This window comes from Lepidochelys olivacea (assembly GCF_965140295.1).
Source record: "Lepidochelys olivacea isolate rLepOli2 genome assembly, chromosome: 24".
In the NCBI taxonomy this organism is placed as follows: domain Eukaryota; kingdom Metazoa; phylum Chordata; order Testudines; family Cheloniidae; genus Lepidochelys; species Lepidochelys olivacea.
In genome coordinates, this window is record NC_140434.1 from 9580038 (window position 1) to 9599194 (window position 19157).

General features: G+C 59.4%; 1 protein-coding gene across 2 annotated transcripts in view; it reads left to right on the forward strand.

Annotated features, from left to right (window-relative positions):
• NECTIN4 (nectin cell adhesion molecule 4) overlaps positions 1 to 19157 on the forward strand; it is a 44742-nt gene that overhangs the window by 13312 nt on the left and 12273 nt on the right. For both annotated transcript variants that reach the window (XM_084613324.1, XM_084613325.1), the window contains exons 2-4: positions 15295 to 15648; positions 17225 to 17515; positions 18092 to 18212. In XM_084613324.1, the coding sequence (XP_084469450.1) occupies positions 15295 to 15648; positions 17225 to 17515; positions 18092 to 18212 (766 nt within the window). The remainder of the gene's footprint in view (positions 1 to 15294; positions 15649 to 17224; positions 17516 to 18091; positions 18213 to 19157) is intronic.

Here is a 19157-nt window from a genome sequence, read left to right on the forward strand (position 1 = left end):
ACTAACATGGGGGAGGCAGAAGTAGTGTTTGCACTTACGCTGGTTAGCAGGGGAGGGGGGCCGGCTTCAAGGCCTGGCCACCTTCAGCCTGCAGGGCTTATGTGCCAGCTGGGGTCAGGAGGGAAGCCCAGCCCCGGGCTCTGATCGGGCCCCTCCAGGGTCTGTGTATCCAGCCCCCTGGGGCTGAACAGCTCTGGGGGTGGGCAAAGTGGTGTCAGTGCTTTGGGGGGGACGTTGGGTGGGGTTAAACTGCATCCTGCGGGGAGGGGACGGGCAGGGTGTGGAGCATATAGACTTGTGAAAAGTCGGGGGAACCAAGTTTGGGGGGAGGGTGTAACTGCCCCCCTTGCTCCTGAGCAAATAACACCCCCGGCTGACGTCCCCCTTCCTTGCTCGGTGGCTCAGGGCTCCCTGAGGCAGGTACCTCTCCGCACCCCCGCCCTCGGGGATTCCCGGAGCCCCAGCTTGGTGTCCGGGAGCAGCTAAACCATTCAAGCAGCAGCTGCGAGCCTGGCGGGGTGGGGAGCCATGCCTGAGAGCGGGGATTAGGGTGACGTGGGGCTGAGAGCTGCAGACAATAGCAGGTGGTTTCCGTGCCTCCCCACCCCCCATCTCGCCCCATGGCGAATGCAGCCTCTGGGGATTTCAGCCGGGAGCTTGGCAGGCTCACGCAGTGTGTGGGAGCTGGTGTGAAGAGCTGGCTGTGCCCCATAGGGCTGGGGGGTGGATCTTGATGTCTAGAGCCTGCAATGCCCCCTCCCCCTGGTAGGAGGAGCCAGATATGCTGAGCCCTCAGTGCCAAAGATGGCTTCATGCCCCTCCATATGGAATGGGACCAGGTCACATTTGTCCATGGGCAGAGAGTGGCACGGGCAAGGGCTGGGCTAAGCCCAGCTGTGTGGCATTTGCCCCCCTCCATGGCAATCTGCACACACACGCAGAGCATGGATTCACAGGGGTACACATCTGTGCTCTTGTGTGCCCTCGCACGTTCATTAGTACAACCTCCATCGTGCACGTGCCACTCGCACACCTGCATGGCAGAACTTCTGAGCGCACCCTCCTGAACGTACCTGTGTTCTGGGTCTCTGCTGGGCGCACTCAGACACGCCAGTGCAGATTTGCACGTGCATGGACTTTGCACACTCAGGTACACATGCTTGTGGGCTCACACACTTGCATGCACACCTGTGTGCCCAAGCAGGTGCGCCCACTGGTGGGCTTTGTGTGCATTCACGCAAGCACGTGGGTGAGAGTGTGGCTGTGTGCACTCACTTGCGTGGGCACTGCACACTCACACATTTTCACAGTTACATGCACGTGCAGTCCTGTGTGCACACCCTGGGACGTGTGTGCAGAAGCACAGATGTGGGGACATGCGTGCAACACACACACAGCTGCTGCTCCCAGACTCCCGTGCAACGGGGCAAGGAAGCCAAGTCTGGCTCCATCTGGTGACCTCCCAGCCTAGGGGCTCAGGGGAGGAGTGGGGAGACACCGTGCCAGCATCTGGCCTTCTGCTGCTAAGGCTACTCCCACAGGGCTGCCAACACCTGCCCAGGAGCTGCCCAGGTGTGCCAGGCTGGATGGGGTGTTCCAGGAGCAGGCATTTAAAGCAGCCCTCCTGCCCCCTGGGGCACAGGCAGAAGGAAAAGCCGTGGCAGGAACCCCCCTGTCCACAGGTTTCCCTGGTTCTGCTCCATGCAGCCTGGGACTGGGATGGTACCGCTTGGTGATTTAGGCCCCTTGATGTTTCAGTCTCTGTCAAGCTCCTCCCCCACCAGCATCACACAGAACCCCCACCCCCTTCCCCTGCCGCCCTGCACCAGGGGCAGGACGTGGGCAAATCAGGCCTCCCACCCACATTCGGGGACTCTGCAGGGCCCAGACCGGTCCCAGCAGCAGGGGACCCAGGTAAGTGGACTCGGTGTTTCCAAGACCGTGCTTGAGCGCCCACCCTGCATTGTAAACCCGGGCTTCCACGGCTGGCCCCGGGTCTCACAGCCGTGCTATCTCGTCCACACTGCACCGCACAGACCTTCTGACTCCAGCCTATGGCTTGAGCTGCGTCCACACTGCAGGATGGCAGAGCTGGCCTCAAGCCTCAGCAGGACTTGGCTCTGATCCACCCCCCAGCAGGTCCTAGAACCCGGGTCCCAAGTGCTCGCTGACCCAGGTTGCTGATGTGGATGTGGACAGAAGGGTGACTTGGGCTCAAACCTGTGTCCGAGCCTGGGCGCAGTGAGCCATGTAGACACCATAGAGGTTTTGAATCGCGCTGGGTAGGAGCAAGGCAATGTTGTTATAATGCGGATGGGCTGAGCGTGCTACCGAGGTTATTTATTGCTCTCATTCAGCCGGAGCGGAAAGGGCAGGGCAGGGCTGGGAACCAAGGTGAGAGCTCAGGGAGGGTCGGAAGGAACCTGACTAGCTGGGACGCTCTTTGGGGCAGGGAAAGTCTGTCTGTTCTGGGTTTGTGCAGCACCTGGCACCAGGGGGGCCATGACTGGGGCTCCTGGGTGCTACCGTAATACACCTAATAAATAATGTACAGCATCTGGCACAATGGGGTCCCAGTGTAGGACCGGGATGCCTATGCGCTACTGTAATACACCTACTAAAATGTACAGCACCTGGCACAGTGGGGTTCTGAGCCATGAATGGAGCGTCTAGGTGCTACTGTAATACAAATAATAATAATAATTAATAATACATTAATACTCTAGGTGTTATCCCACGGGCTGCAGGTAGCTGGTGTGGGGAATAGAGACATGGGAGCCTCGGGGCTTGAGTGAAAATGTCCAGCATGAAAATGAGAGTCTTTCTACATCATCACCTTTTCCCAGATGCCAATGCTGTTGCATGGTGTGCAGCGCCTGGCACAATGGGCCCCTGAGATCGGTCGGGGTCTGTGCAGCGCCTGGCACGGCGGGGTCCCAAGCTCAGTAGGAGCCCCTAGGTGCTACCAGAATGCATGTAACTGATACCAGTGCTTGTGGTCTGCAGGAGAATCTCTGCAGAGGGAGGAGTAACACTGTCATGCTTCAGGGCAGCATCCCAGGGGACAGGAAGGATTCCCTTCACGTGATACCAGACTCTTTACGGAACGTTCCATCGTGAGGTGCTCAAAATACTTTACAGATGTTCATTTGCTAGGGAAGGAGGTGCAGCAGGAATGTTGTCCCCATTTTACAGATGGGGAAACTGAGGCACAGTGAGGTGCAGTGACTTGTGCATGGCCAGGGGCAGAGCTAGAAGCAGAACCCCAGGGCTCCAACCTGCCCCCCAGTGAAGCCTTTGAGGTGTGTGTGTGTCTGAGTCTCTCCTCTTGCATGCCCTGGGGTAAATCAGGAGTGGTGTAAGGGAGAGGGAAGCCAGGGCCATGGCATGGGAGGTTCCAATGGGAGCAGGGCGGGACCCAGCTGTCTCACTGACTTGTCTCCCACGCTAACCACCAGGCCACACTGCCTCCTTTGTGCCGCCCAGCACAATCGGCCAGGCGCATTACGGGAGATGGAACTGATTGGGGTGTGGGACTAGAGGGGGCCATGGGGTGTGTAATGGGGGCTTCTGTGGGCAGCACAGCCAGCAGTCCAAAGGTGCCCGCTCTCTGCCAAGCTGGCAGGGGGCATTGCTTTGCCCTCCCCGTGGAGCACAGACCTGTGGCTATCCCAGCTCTGCCGCCTGTGCCCAAGAACAGCCCTTAGACGTAACCTAATGCCTAGCTGCTGGGATGGGAGAGGACTCGGGTCACGCCCGCAGCACCACTCCCACGTGCAGGGGCTGTTGAGCCCCAGCTGGCTGCGGGCTTCCCCGGGGGTGGCAAGGAAGAGCCAGGAATCCCCAGGCGCCTGGCCCTACCCCTGTTTATTTACCAGGCTAGGGCAGTTCTGTTTACAGCAGCCCTGGCTACACCAACAGCGAGGGAGGCAAGGGAGATTGGCAGGGCCCAATGGGCTGGGCGAGCCCTTGGCATGCGGCTGGGCTCCCTGCAGACAGCAGTCAGGGCCTCATCAAGTTTCACGTGGCATAGAGAGGTGATGGCGGGTGGGGGAGGGAGAGAGCTTCCTTGGGAGCTTCCTTGGTCGTCGCCTTCCCGTCTCCCCCTACACGGGTGCCTGCCGACATGCATGCGTGTGGCGTGTGTGCGGCATGCCCCGCATTCCCCTGCTGGGCGGGGAGGGCCGCCTGCCATGGGAAGGCGAGGGCAGACTTCAGGAGCCACGTTGGTCTACAATTCCCAGAGTGGGGCATGTGGCCGGGTCAATGGCCCGAGGGACAAATGGAGGCTCGACCCCCACTCCGGCCACTCCCAGCCTGCTGCAATCCCCACTTGCAGACCCGCCGCTGCAGGAAAGTGGGAGTGCTGAAGCTGGGACATCATTCCCTGCAGCGCCTCCAGCTGGGGAGGCCGGGAGGGAATAGCCGGGAGCTCCTACCCAGCTCCCCACAGCGCCCCCTGCTGGGAGATGGTGGAAGTACCTGAGCTCTGTCTAAACTCTTCCGCTGTCGCTCCAGTTCCAGCCTCTCCCAGCAGGGGTGCTGCAGGGACTGGGGCCGGACCAGGAGGGAATCGCAGGTCTGATTTTGCTGGTGCAGCCAAAGCGCCAGGAAGCAGATACAATGGCTAAGATTGGGCCAGTTTCCATTCCCTTCCGGACTCTCCCCACCCGGGTGGAAGGCTTCTGGGCATTGCAGCTTGCAGGGGATTACAGGGTTAAAGGAAAGTGACCCGGGTGGAAATCTGGTTCTTCTGGTTTGGCAGCTCCTTTCTCACGCACTGGGGAGTGATTCCTTTTGATTCACCCAGTTTTGGTGGAGACGCCCTGGGGGGACAGGCTGCAAGGGGAGCTGGCTCCGCAGCTGATTGGAACACCGGCTCACCCAAAGGGCTCCTTGCTCAAGATCTCAAACCAGAGGCAGGATCTGGTCTCGGGCATAAAAAGTGCCGAAGAAGCCAAGTGTTTGGAACTCATTCCCGGCTCCTGCCGGGACCTGAGTTCGGGGGGGGGGGGGTCGCAGTTCCTGCTCCAGTGCTTGGCGCTGCAGGCCACGTCCTGCCCCGGGTGCTGAGTGATGTCATACAGCGCTGCTGACGCATGAAGCCGGCAGCTCGGCCAGGGCGGCGCTGATCTCCCAGAAACCTCTTTGGCCATTGCTGTTTGTTCTGGCCCTCGCAGGGCCAGGAGCTTTGCATGGCTGGGTGGCCCTTGTGCCCCTTGTCCCCGAAGCCTGCGCCTGCTCCTAGCTGCCTGACAGCTTTTGTGGCTGCTGGTGCAATTGACAACAGGCTGGCTGAAGACATTTGGGCCCCAATCAGCGTCAGCACTAGGCCCAGCTGGGAAATCTCCCTCTGAGGCCGAAAGGGGGCTGTTGTCTGGTCATGTTAAGCTAACACCATGGAAGCTTCAATTGGGAAAAGTGCCTTTCAGGTCCCACCCCGCCATGCAGCATTGAAGCCACAGGGGTAGGCAGGGGGATGGTGCCCGCGGGCCCTGGGGTGACAGGAGTGCTGGTTTCACTTTGCAAGTCTCCTCCCCCCATGCACACATTGAAGGAACTCCCAGGGGCTGGGGAACACCTCAGGTTGGGTGCCTAACTGCTATGGTAAGTCAAAGGGTGTCAGGTGCCAGATTTACTTAGGTGTCTTTGAAACTCCCACTAAGCATCTGTCTGCATCTTCAGGCACTGAAATACCTTTAAAAATCTGGCCCTAGGTCCTGGTGGAATCGAGCCTATTCTGTGATCAGGGTTTGGGAGCTGGGGTTTGGTTGTTATTGATTGATCCTAGAAAGATGTGAAAAGCTGGAAACAAAATCCCAAGGCCTCAGAAAGCCAGCTGTGCACTGGCCAATGTGACAGAAACACCTGCCAGATTCCACAGTTCCTTGTGCGTGGGCCAGACCCAGGAGAGCTGGTGAGCCGCTGTGCACTTCTTTGCACTCAGTTCACTGGCCTGTCTCTGCAGATTTCTGATGTGCCCGGTGTTCTCCCTAAGCTCTGTGGTTTGGCCGTAGCCTAGCGTAATGGTGCGTGGTTCTTCTCGTGCTCTGCGGCTGAGCGTGGGTCCTTGCACTAATGAAGTATCTCGTGTTCAGTGCAAGGATTCATGCTCCTCTGTGGGGAGGTTAAAGAGTACCAGCAGGTTGTGGAAGCATTGGGAGGGGAGTTCCAGATTGCATCGGCGGACATTGGGGTGCCCAGATCTGTGGCGCTGGGATGGGGATTCTGCGCCAGTGAGGAAGATTCACAACGGATGCAGGGTCAGAGTTAAGGGTAATGTGTGGAGCTAAGTGTTTGCACCTAGTTTCGCACACGATCCTCTGCTACAATAGGGCATTTAGTTCCAGGGCGCGTCCTCAGCTGGGGGGACGTGCTGAGCCAGCAGAAATGCTGATGGGATCGGAGTCCTGCCTCGGATCCTTTGGCTGAGCCTGCGGAAGCCACTAGGGGGCTGAGTACAGCTGTTAATGCCCTGGTGATATGGGGCTGACGCAGCGGGTTGGCTTTGCCTCTGGCATCTGTGGCAGGGAGGTGTTCTGGGCTGAGCCCCCTTTGCCCTGCTGGGGGTGGCTGGTATGTTCCAGGGTCAGTGGGGCAAGGTCACTTGCTCGCCAGGTGGTCAGTTCAGCGGGGCAGTGGGGAAGGGCTGTACAAAGGGCCCGATCCTGAGAGGTGCCAAGCACCTGGGGAAGTCATTGGGAATTGCTGATGCTCTGAAGCTTGTGGGGTGGGGTCCTGCCCTGCCCCAGATCGCTCTGTGCTCTGCTCGGGAGCCTGGGACAGGAGCTATGTGTTTGTGGCGGGGGTTCCCCTCTGGGCAGGATATTCGTCCATTCCCCACTAGAGGGTTTCTAGTCCCCTGGTCTGGATGCTGTCGGAGACTGGATGCCAGGCTAGATGGGCCCCCAGTCTGGCAAGTCCCGAGTCCCTTTCTACCAAACGAACAGCCTGATTCCCCATCGCCCTGCAGTTCTGGGCACTGCTGGAAGTGGATCCATAGGCCCCTTGCCCAGACTCACCCAGGGCAAGTTAGGTCACTCGAGCAGACGATACCCCTTCCCAACGTCCCTTTTGTTCTCAAGAAAACTGCAGCCCTCTCCATCCCACCCCCGTCAGGCAGCACGGCCAGGAGCACTCTGGGAAGGAGACTCTGCTTCAGTGCTGCTTGAAGGACCCCAATGGCTGGGGCAGTGGGAACAGGGTGTGGGGCTGTGCTAAGTTTGCAACAACATGTCTTGGGCAGCAGAAGCGGGGGGGGGGGGGGGTGTTGGGTCTGTGTGTGAGAGAGTCAGAGATTCTCAGATCCCAAGGGCGTTGTGATCATCTGCTCTGACCCCCTGCATGACACAGGCCAGAGAACATCCTGGAGCAGATCTGTCAGGAAAACAGCCAGTCGTGATCCAAAAATGGTCAGTGATACAGAATCCACCACGACCTTGGGAAATTGATCCAGTGGTTAATTACTCTCACGGTTAAAAATTGACACCTTATTTCCAGTCTGAATGTGTCTAGCTTCACCTTCCAGCTGTTGGATCATGTTCGACCTTTCTCGGCTAGACTGAAGAGCTCGTTATTAAATATTTGTTCCCCATCTAGGTACTTATAGACTGTGATCAAGTCACCCCTCAGCGTTCTCTTTGTTAAGCTAAATAGAATCACCGCCTGGAGTCTGTCACTCTAAGGCAGGTTTTCTAACCCTTTAATCATCCTTGGGGGTCTTCTCTGACCCCTCTGCAATTTATCAACATCCTTGAACTGTGGGCCCCAGAACTGGACCCAGGATTGCACCAGCGCCAGATACGGAGGTAAAATCACCTCTCTGCTCCTACTCCCGATTCCCCTGTTTATACATCCCAGGGTATTAGCCCATTTGGCCACAGCATCGCACTGGGAGCTCACGTTCAGCTGATTCAGAGACCTTGCTTCCCAGAGTGCAGGGGGTGGGGGGGTGCGTGTGCAGGGCAGGGTACTAGCCAGGCGACTCCCCATCCCCCTGTGGCTGCACCATCCTTGGGCACGCCTTCGCCTTTCCCAGCCAATCGCATGGAGCTGGTGGCATCTGAATGCCTGGGGGGGCAGAACAGTACTGGGGCTGATGAATGAAGGTGTGTCAAGCGGCAGCAGGGGAGATGCCAGGGAAGGGCAAAGAATGGTGCATATTTATTACTAATCCTCCAGTGGCAGCAGAGCCCCCGGGGTCCTGAGAAAGTGTCTCCAGAGTGCCCAGGGAAGTAGCGGGGTCTAGTGGGTAGAGCACTAGACTGTGATCTATGAAAACAGGTTTCTGTTCCCGGCTCTGCCTTTGGCCTGCCGGGTGAGTCACTTCCCCTCCTGTGCCTCCGTTTCCCCATCTGTAACATAGCAATAATTACACTCACCGGCTTTGTAAAGTGCTCCGAGATCTATCCTGAAAAGGGCTAGATACCGGTTAGGGCTTATTACAAAATTGTGTCGCCTGTTTATTGTTGGTGCCCTGTACACAAGGCGCTGCCCAGATCCCAACTGAGATCGGGGCCCCGTTGTGCCAGGCTCTGCCCAGACCCTGACTGAGATCAGGGGCCTGTTGTGCCTGGTGCTGCCCAGATCCCAACTGAGATCAGGGTCCCGTTGTGCCAGGCTCTGCCCAGGCCCCGACCGAGATCAGGGCTCCGTTGTGCCCGGTGCTGCCCAGACCCCAACTGAGATCAGGGCTCCGTTGTGCGAGGTTCTGCACTGGCTTTGACCAAGATCAGGCCCTGTTGTGCTCGGCGCTGCCCCAACCCTAACCAAGAACAGGGCCCCCTCAGTGCAAAATGTCCTGAGGCCAGTGAGTGTCTGTGGTTCCTGACAGCGTCCTAATGTTGCTGGACAGTTGTTTCCCTCCACGGTGTTGCTGGGGAGGGCGCCCATCCCCATGGCGCAAGAGTGCGGAGGACGGAGGTGCTGGCTTGGCTGGGGCTCTGTCGTCCAGGAGGCTTCTTCACAGTGGTGTTTTCTTTCCTGGAAGCTGAACAAACACGGGCTGTTGACGCTGGCCCCAGAATGTTTGCTGCACGGCTCCGGGCTCTGCGTCGCCGGGGTGCTGACGTTGGCTTGCGCTGGAGAGCACAGAGGAGGCAGGATGCCTGGGTTCTATTCCGGCTCAGCCACTGACTCGCTGGGCACGGCCCTGCCTCTGTAAAATGAGGACAATCCTGAGCCAGCTCACAGGGGTGGTAATTGGCATGGCATTGCCAGGGGCTGTATAGGGGCAGAGAGGCATTGTATGGCACGAGGCCGGAGTGGGATGGTCGATTGGGTTTGCAGCATGTGATTGGGTGGGATGTGGGGGACTGCAGAGTGTGATGGGGGGATTGCAGTGTGTGATTGGGTGGGACGTGGCAGATTGCAGTGTGTGATTGGGTGGGATGTGGCAGATTGCAGTGTGTGATTGGGTGGGATGTGGCAGATTGCAGTGTGTGATTGGGTGGGATGTGGGGGACTGCAGAGTGTGATGAGGGGATTGCATGTGATTGGGTGGGACATGGGGGTTTGCAGTGTGTGATTGGGTGGGATGTGGTGGATTGCAGCGTGTGATGGGGGGATTGCAGCATGTGATTGGGTGGGACGTGGGGGTTTGCAGTGTGTGATGGGGGGATTGCAGCATGTGATTGGGTGGGACGTGGGGGTTTGCAGTGTGTGATGGGGGGATTGCAGCATGTGATTGGGTGGGACGTGGGGGTTTGCAGTGTGTGATTGGGTGGGATGTGGCAGATTGCAGCGTGTGATTGGGTGGGACATGGGGGTTTGCAGCATGTGATGGGGGGATTGTAGCATGTGATTGGGTGGGATGTGGGGGACTGCAGCATGTGATGGGGGGATTGCAGTGTGTGACTGGGTAGGTCGTGGGGGATTGCAGCGTGTGATGGGGGATTGCACATGTTCACCCACATGGACACGGATGGACATAAACAGATGTGGATACGTGCACACACACGGACATGGACACACACAGAAACATGGACATATGGACATGAACGCACACAGACACGCACGGTCACATGGTCACAGACGCACACAGAAACACGAAGACACATAGGGTATGTCTGTGCTGCGGCTGGAGGGGTAATTCCCACGGAAATCAGCCCCATAGTCCTGGCGTGGGGGTGGGGGGATGGGTGAGCTGCCCCGAGTATGGCCCTGTGTATATATTTGGGCACAGGGTCCATACGGGACATAGAGACATTCCCACATGGACTCACTCATGCACACACTCAGCTGGCACGGTAAAGCCACGTGCTACGCACCAGGAGGCACACACAGGCGTGCACAGAGGCCCGCAGACGCGGTACATCTGCACGGCAAGCCCTAGCTTTCGTCTAGCCGAGGTAACAGCTAGCCACGGCACACAGGCTGCAGCATGGGTCAGCTGCCCCAGAACACGCCTGCCAGGATGCTCGGGAGCTAGCCGGCACCGAAGCCCGTACTGCTGTGTCTACACTACTGCTGTTACCCCTGCTTCCATCACACCCTCACCTGGGGATGAATGTACCCACGGACACAGGCGATGCCCCCGGGCACAGCGACAGTGGGGACCTGTGCCCAGCTGAGTTGGTCCCTTGGCAAGAGTTCAGACTAGCAGGGCGGCTCATACTGGGCACCTGGTCACAGCTGGGCAGGGGGCACCGCCTGCCAATGGGAACACTGGATATCTCCCTCTTTGTCTCCTGACGGAGGAGCTGGGGATCTGGGCTGCCAGCGAGTGTAGTAGCTACCTAGGCTCTGTTACCTGCCAGCTGGAGGCCCTGGCTGCGTTGCAGACGCTCTCTTCTAATGTATAAGGCTTGGCTGGGCCCCAGTCTGGCTGCAGTCCAACCCCTCAGGATCTGCAGCCCCCTCTGCCCAGGAGTGAATTTCACAGGCCAGTGGCTCCAGGGAGGGCATCTCCCTAAGGCACCGCTTGGGTCAAACCCTGGCCCCATCAGAGTCGGGGGAATTGTGCCACTGGGGTCAGGGTTTCAGCCTAGCAGCTGCCCCATGCTCAAGCCCCAGGATGGGGTAAGGTCTCCCATGGGAAGCTCCAGGCTGTGCAGAATGTCGGTAGCCACAGTTCCAAAGCCTCCAACTTGGAGATTTTCAGTTTCGCCCCACACGGCTGGCTCCCAGGAACGCTCTATTCCTTTGATTCAGCCGTGCAAGCGTGAGCCCTCCCCGCTCCCCGCCTGGGGCCGTTCCCGGGCCCCTGGGCTGGCAGGGCGAATTGTTTTTAGCACCCGTGCTCACAGAGTTCCTGAAAGCGAATGTCACAGGGAGTAGCTGATCAGGATCCCTTTTATATTCCCGTGAGATCTGCAATTTGTGCTGTCAGCTGGTTACACTAAGTCACACGGCCTCATTGCTGTTAGCTGATTGGATGATTTATGTAACTAATTCATACAGCGCAAACTGTGTGTTTGATTTACGCTCCTTGTGACTTGATTGTGGTGTAACAGCCTGGAAGAAAACCTTGAGTACGAACTGGCTTGTTAGTGGAGGAAGGCAGGGCAAGGGCGAATGGCTGGAACTTAAAGGCAGGCAAATGTCTGAGATTGAGGATGATTGACCAGTGAAACAAACTCCCAAGAGAAGTGGTGGATTCTCCATCGTGTGATGTCTTCAGATGCCGAGCGGATGCCTTCTGGAAGATATGCTTTAGCCAAACTCAAGTTATTGGGCTCAGTCCAGGGGGAAATGGAATTTACTGGCCTGTGAGCTTCAGGCGAGAGGATCTAACCTTCCCTTAGCTTCAAAATCTACGATCATCAGATTCATGTGACCCTTTTCCACACAGAGAATGTACAGAGACAGAATCCCTCCATCGCATTGAATAACAATTACAACCTGGGAATTCCACCATCTGCTACTGACGAGGGGACCAACCCATTCCTATGACAGTGCCTTTCAGAGTTGTGATGGGAGGGTGCATGGGCCTTTGGGGTTTCACCAAATCTGTACTTTAAAAAAAAAAATAGTTTGGTTGAAGTTTTCTGGAGCCATTTTTCACTTGATCAAAACTTATTTTGAAGGAGATTTAAAAACCCACCAGTTTCCAATTCAGTGGAAGTCAGCACTGTGTAATAATAACAATAATTAATATAAAAGCAGCAGCAGCAGCTAAGAGTGCAGGTTTTTCCAAAGCCAAATGGGTCTTGGAACCCCAAAGGCTCGTGTGCTGTTCTGAATCTAGAACCCCTGGTATTCAAATGGCAAACCTAGAACCCGTGCTGGTGGACTGGATCATTCTAGAGCTGCAAGTTTTCCAGGGTTCCATGTAGAATCCCTGCTGTTCAGTGGGTAAATCTGGATGCCAGGACGCCAGACCCGAATGGTGTCAACGAGCATCGCGCTAGGGATGCTGAATTTACACCAGCTGGGGACTTGGCCCCTGATTCCCAGTAGGTGACTCTCCAATCAGTTATTTTCAATGGCTTCTAAATGTAACAAAGCAACTTCTCCCCTCCCTGGGGGCCCATTGGCCTGGAGAGAGCTCCCACGAGCAGCCATAGGGTCACGTGGGGGACGCTGGGCTCTGACTCCTCTGCCCCCAGCACTCCCGAGCTACTGGCCCAGCTATGGGACCTGTCCCTTTCCGCCTTGTGTGTGTCAGTTGCTCAGCTGGGAATGGTGGGGGTGGGCAAGACTCCAGTGCAGGTGGCTGTGAAGTCGGACAGGCTGTGGTCTCCGCCTGAGAGCCCTTGGGGAACCAGGGGAAATGCATCAAGCCCCATTCCGAAATTCCTGGGGAAACCATGAAGGAGGTGGGGAGTACCTGAGCCCCCTTCAGTGGGGCAGGGCTCTCCCTGCCTTTGCCCAGCTCTGAGGCAACTGCGCTGGCCCCTCCTCGAGTGGGGGTGAAGGGGAGGATGTGGGGAGAGGACGGGAGTGGAATCTGCACAAGCTGCTGCACGGCCCTTGGTATCTGAGCAGGCCGGTTTATCTGGACTCGCTGGCCCGTCCGCTTCCCCAGAGGGAGCAGCATTCCTCAGCCCGTGGCTCTGGCTGGAGAGAGGCCAGGTCTGAGCACAGCACGCCCTCCCGCTGCGCAAGGCAGCGATCTGCAGAGGGGTGCGCTGTGGGCTGGCCCCACAGAAATGCAGTCAGCGCCTTCCTCGCAGAAGTTGATTCCATCAGACTCGGCAAGGACGCACAGTCGCATGGGCTATCCACCAGCATACTTCAGGGCAGGGGGCTGATACCAGCTGAGGGTCAGGAAGGACTGAGGGTTCTTTGCCATCCTTTATTATTTATTTATTCTTTGCATTACCGTAGCCGCAGCCGTGGACCAGGCCCCATGGTGCAGGCACGTTATTTATTAGATGTATTATAGTAGCACCTGGGCACCCCAGTCACAGGCCAGGACCACATTGCGCTAGGTGCTGTACAAATACAGCCCCTGCCCCGAGAGCTGACAATCTGAGTGTAAGTCAAGAGACAACAACTGGATACAGACAGAGGAGGGGAGGTCAATGAAACTTGGAGAAAAGATAGGGGGCTGAATGGCCCATTGGTCTGTTCTGAGATGGCTGCAGGGGTCTAGTATGGTTAGTGCACCAGGACTGGGCGTCAGGACTCCTGGGTTCTGTTCCCAGCTCTGGAATGGTGTGGGGGCTAGTGGTTAGCGCACAGGGATCTGGGTGTCAGGACTCCTGGGTTCTGTTCCCAGCTCTGTAGGGGAGGGAGATCCTGTGATTAGAGGAGGGGCCCAAGTAGCGGTCCCAGTTGGGAGACTGTCTGACTACATGGCCTTAGGGCACGTAATAGGAATGCAGCTTTTGTCAGATCAGACTGGCCGGTTGGTGCATGGAGCCAATTATCCTGCCTCCAGCTGGCGCTTTGGAAAATGGTAAAAAGTCCCCCACTGCACTGGGCCTGTCCCAGGCAGGCGGCCAGACAGTGATCACAACAGTCTCTTCTGGCCTTGGATGCTGATGGATGCCAGGCTGGAGGAACTGCTGCTCTGACCTGGTGCAACAATTCCTGGGTGAAGAGGCGACTGTCCTGGGTCCTTTGGAAATGTTTCCACCCTCGCTGGGACCCTCTTGATCTCGCTGACCCCCGTCCTGCGTTCCCTTCCCATCCTGTTGAGCTCTGGCATGGTGCCCAGGACTGGGAAGGAGATGGGGAGTGGGGAGTCAGGTCGCAGGGGTACAGTACCCACCATGTAGCTGGCGCAACTCCCAGGGAACCCACTCAGCCCAGTGCCAGGGAACAGCGAGGACGCCCACGTAGTGTTATTGGCAAAACAGCTGCTCAATGGTGTGTGTTTGCATAGTGTTGAGGGGCTCATGGTGCTGGGGGTCGGAAGAGCAAGGAGTGCTTTGTGGGCACAGCATAGGTGTGGGTCAGGACTCCTGGATTCTAGTCCTGGTTCTGCTGCCGACTCACTGGGTGACCTTGGGCAAGGCATGTCCCCGCCCTGTGCCTCAGTTTCCCCCACTGTCAAATGGGGATGATGATACTGACCTCAGAGAGCTGCCTCCCCTGGACAGAAGCGCTCCAGGATGACAGTCCTCTCCCTTTCTCTCCCGCCTGCCCTCTGACAGGCTCGGAGCAGGAATCCATCCCTCGTAAGGGTGCTGGGAGGCAAGGCTGAGGCATCCACGTTTCATAGAAGGGGAAACTGAGGCACGGGGGGGCGATGTGACTTACCCAAGGTCTCGGACCCAATCAGTAGCAGCTCCAGGAATAGATCCCAGGGTCCTGACTCCTGGTCCACTGCACTATCTGTCCTGTCTGTGCCTGCCTGAGAGAGCTTTGTTCCCAGTACGGGGGAACGTCCCAGGAGGCCCCCCACTGTCTCTGTGGCCAGGAAGGGGAACTAGTGACTGCCCTCTCCTCTCAGGGGCCTGCTACTCGCAGCCGCGGGCTTCTGGCAGTACTGCTGCGGTCCTGCAAGATCCGACCTTCTGGGGCACGTCTGATCCCATAAGGGGTTGGGATCCTGTCTGTGGAGCGGGACCCCCTGGCCCAGTTTGGTCTAGCCTGGGCTGACCCCAGAGGGTCCCCATCCCCTGAGGTTGGGTAGACTGGCCCCTGCTCTGCCTCTGGACCAGCTCAGATGGCCGCATCCCTGGAAAGTCCATCTATCATGAGTGCTTTAGGGTGTGCCCATGGCATTATGGGAGCTGACCCCACTGTGTGTAGGGCCCCTCCAGGCGGGGGGCTTGTGTGTGCGGGGGGAGCTTGCCGGTGCTCTTCTGTGGGCAGAGAGAAGACTTCACCTTCATGGATCCTGACACAGTCCCAGCCGCCCTGGGGGCCGTGGGTTAACCCTTCCCCTTCTCGTGCCCACAGGGTCCCTGGCGGGGGTGCTGGAAATGGAGCGCAGCGTCACGGCGGTGCTGGGCAAGGACGTGGTGCTGCCGTGCCGCTACCGGGCTCAGGAGGGCGAGAAGGTGGTGCAGGTGACGTGGCTGAAGCAGGGCGCCGAGGGGCAGAACGTGGAGATCGCCGTGCTGAACTTGGAGTACGGGGAGCACATCCAGGAGCCCTACTTGGGGCGGGTGCTGCGCCAGGCGCCGGGGCCGCTGGAGGACGGCGCCATTGTGCTGAAGAACGCCGTGCAGGCCGACGAGGGCGCCTACGAATGCCGACTCATCACCTTCCCCTCGGGCAACTTTGAGGGCAGCATGACGCTCAGCGTGCTGGGTGAGGGTCCGGGCACGGGGCACCGGGGCTGCCTTGCTCTGCCCTACAGGTGCCCTTGGCTCTGCTGGGCCAGCTGTGGGCAGAGCTGCCTTCCCCACTCCAGCCAGCTAGGCCACTGCAGAGATTGGGGGCACGCAGGGCTGCCCCGGCCATTGGGATGGGAGCAGCCCTGAGCCCCAGCCTTCAGGGGACCTGAACGCTTGGTCTCCGGGCCAGGCCTGCGTTGGGGGAAAGGGACCCCGAAGGGGTGGGGGCGATACAGTGAGTGTAAGGGGAGCTGGGTATGCAGGGGTGGCCCTGGAGGGGTGGGCAGGGTGTCTGCATGAGGCCCTTTGGGGGAGGAGCTGAGCCTGTTCGGGGCCCCCTGGAGTGCGAGCCCCTTGGGATCCAGGAGCCAGGCCTGAGTGGCCCCCGCGGGGCAGGAGCAGGGCCTGGGCAGGGCGCCCCGAGACAGGAGTTGGGGTTCCGTGGGGGGGGCCGTAGCCGGGCTGCGTGGTGCCCTGTGTGGAGGCAGTAGCCAGGCTGCATGGAGCCAGAGGTTGCCAGGCGTCCGGTTTTCGACTGGAACGCCTGGTCGAAAAGGGCTCTTGGCGGCTCTGGTTGGCACCGGTCGGCGGCACAGCGGGGGCCTGGGGCTAAGGCAGGCTCCTTGCCTGCCCTGGCTCTGCGCGGCTTCCGGAAAAGCGGCCACCAGGTCCCTGCAGCCCCTAGGCGCTGGGACACTGGGCAGCCAGGGACTTCGAGGGTCTGTGCACTGCCCCGAGTGCCGGCTCCGCAGCTCCCATTGGCTAGGAACCATGACCAATGGGAGCTGCCGGGGGGCGGTGCCTGCGGGCACAAAGGCAACATGCACAGTGCAGAGAGCCGCCTGCCTGTCCATGTGCCTAGAGGCTGCGGGGACCTGGCGGCCGCTTCCTCGGAGCTGTGGTAAGTGCTGCCGGGACTCCCCACCCCTAGCCTGAGCCTTCCCCCCCACCACACCAACCCTCTGCCCCAGCTCGGAGTTCCCTATCACACCCCAAATCCCTCATCTCCAGCTTCACCCCAGAGCCCACACCCCCAGCTGGAGCCCTCACCCCCGTGCACCCCAACCCCCTGCCCTAATCTGGAGCCCCCTCCCACACCCCAAACCCCTTATACTCTGCACCCCAAACCCCTCATCCCCAGCCCCACCTCAGAGCCAGCACCCCAGAGCCAGCACCCCAGAGCCCCACCTCAGAGCCAGCACTCCCAGCCAGAGCTTCCCCTCCCCTGCACCCCAACCCCCTGCCCTAGTCTGGGGCTCCCTCCTGCACCCCAAACCGCTCATCCCCAGGGCAGTAGCTGGGCTGTGTGGGGTCTGGGGGGGTAGAGGGTGGGCTGCGCGGGACCCCAAGAGGGTGGGGGGCAGTAGCTGACCTGCATGGGGCCCTGTGGAGGGGAACAGTAGCTGGCCTGCATGGGGTCCCATGGGGGTGTGCAAATGCTGGACTGCATGGGGCCCTGGGGGTGTGTGTGTGCAAATTCCAGATGGCATGGGGTCCCGGGGGGATGCTGCCTTTTACACCCCCGTCACCGCTCTGCATCCTCCCCGCAGTGCCCCCGCTGCCGACCCTGAACCCCGGCCCCCCGCTGGAGGAGGGGCAGGGGAGGACGCTGGCCGCCTCCTGCACAGCCGAGGGCAACCCCATGCCGACCGTGACCTGGGAGACGCAGGTGCGCGGCACCAACAGCACCCGCCACTCCTCGCACCCCCGCTCAGCCTCCGTCACCAGCGAGTTCTTCCTGGTGCCTGGGCGCAGCATGAACGGCCAGACGCTCACCTGCGTCGTCAGCCACCCGGGTCTGCCGCACGAGAAGAGGATCACCCACGTGCTGAGTGTCGCCTGTACGTCCCAGCCCGGAGGGTGGCATGGGGGGCACAGTCCGGGGGGGGCTGCCACGGGAAGCGCAGAGACCCACAGCGAAGCTGCCATGGGGGGCAGAGATCGCCTCCAGGAGGTGATATGGGGGAGGGACAGAGACCCCTTGGGAAGCTGCTATGGGGGCAGAGATCCCCCCAGAACGCGCCATGGGGGTGGGGCGGAGACCCTTAGGGGCCTGCCATGGAGGTGCTGGAGGGCTGGCATGGGGTAGGGCAAAGGCCCCTGGGGGGTTGTCATGGGGGGCAGAGACCCACTGGGGGGTGCTGTGGAGCAGTGGGAGGAGCAGAGACACCCAAGGGGAGCAGCTATCGGAGTGGGAAGGCATATACCCCCTGGTGGGGGAGGGCTGACGGGGAACCCCAGATCAGATGGGGCCCCAGGGGTTTAGTTGAGGGGCTTGGGGCAGGGGACATGTTTGCACAGACCAAGGTGAGCGTGGGGCCAGTGATGGAAAGGGCACAGGCTGGGGGGCGAAGAGGGGGCTCAGATGGGCATTTCTCTCTCCCCCTCCTCACGGTCGTTGCCCTCCCCCCACCCAGATCTCTCGGACGCCTCAGTGCGAGGGCACGAGGAGGAGGAGGACTGGCAGGCGGGCAAGGAGGGCGTCTCGCTGAAGTGCCTCGGCGAGGGCAACCCCCCACCCACCTACAACTGGACCCGGTAAGTGTGAGCCCACTGTTTGCGGGCAGGGTTCCCCTTCCCAGCACAGCTCCGGGGGCAGAGGAGGGGGCAGGGCTGGCCTGTGCCTCTATCGGGGGCTGGCGCTGGAGGCTTGTGGGGGCTCAGGTCTGAGAAGCACCCCCAGGTTTGGACTCGCTGCCCAGCCTCAGAGGGTCAGCCAGACCGGGCTCTGGGTCTCATAGGGGAGTTTACCATGGTTGCAGACTCCAAGGGGATGCCCATTCCCCACCCGCCTCCAGCCAGAATATAGGCACGAGGAGCTGGTGTGACCCACACAAGAGCCTACTACAGCTGCCAGTTAGTGGAGTTACTCCTGCAGCAGGAGGCAGCAGCTGGTGTTTTAGCTCTGGAGGTCCAGGGTTCGAATCCTGGTGACAACCAGCTCGCGCTGTGGGGCGGAGCTCCAAGAAGGGCTGTGTTCTGGGTCAAAGTGCCGGTCGATGGCTGCCCTCCCTGGCCAAGCCATAGGCCTGTCTTCATTCCTGGCTACCTCAAAGCCAGCGAGTTGGTACATAGAATCGTAGGACTGGAAGGGACCTCGAGAGGTCATCTGCACTCATGGCAAGACTAAGTATGATCTGAGACCATCCCTGACAGGGGTTTGTCTAACCTGCTCTTCACAATCTCTAGCTGCGTGGCATACTCTGCATGTCAGCCGGTCAGTCCCAGCTGAGTTTGAGGTTTGCCAGGTGCTGCCTGTACCAGCTGTGATTTCACATGGGCAAGCCTCCGGCAGCTGGGACTGCAAGGCTGCGAGCTTCCCCTGAGCAGTGCCCTCCCACTCCAGGCCACAAAATCAATTTACCTCCGTCTTCTTCCTGCCAGCCCAGGCTGGGTGCCCATTAGCCTGGTCCCAGGCCTGCGGCTGCATTCCCAGCCAACAACGCTCGTGATCCCAGAGACTGGGAATCCAGGCGGATGGAG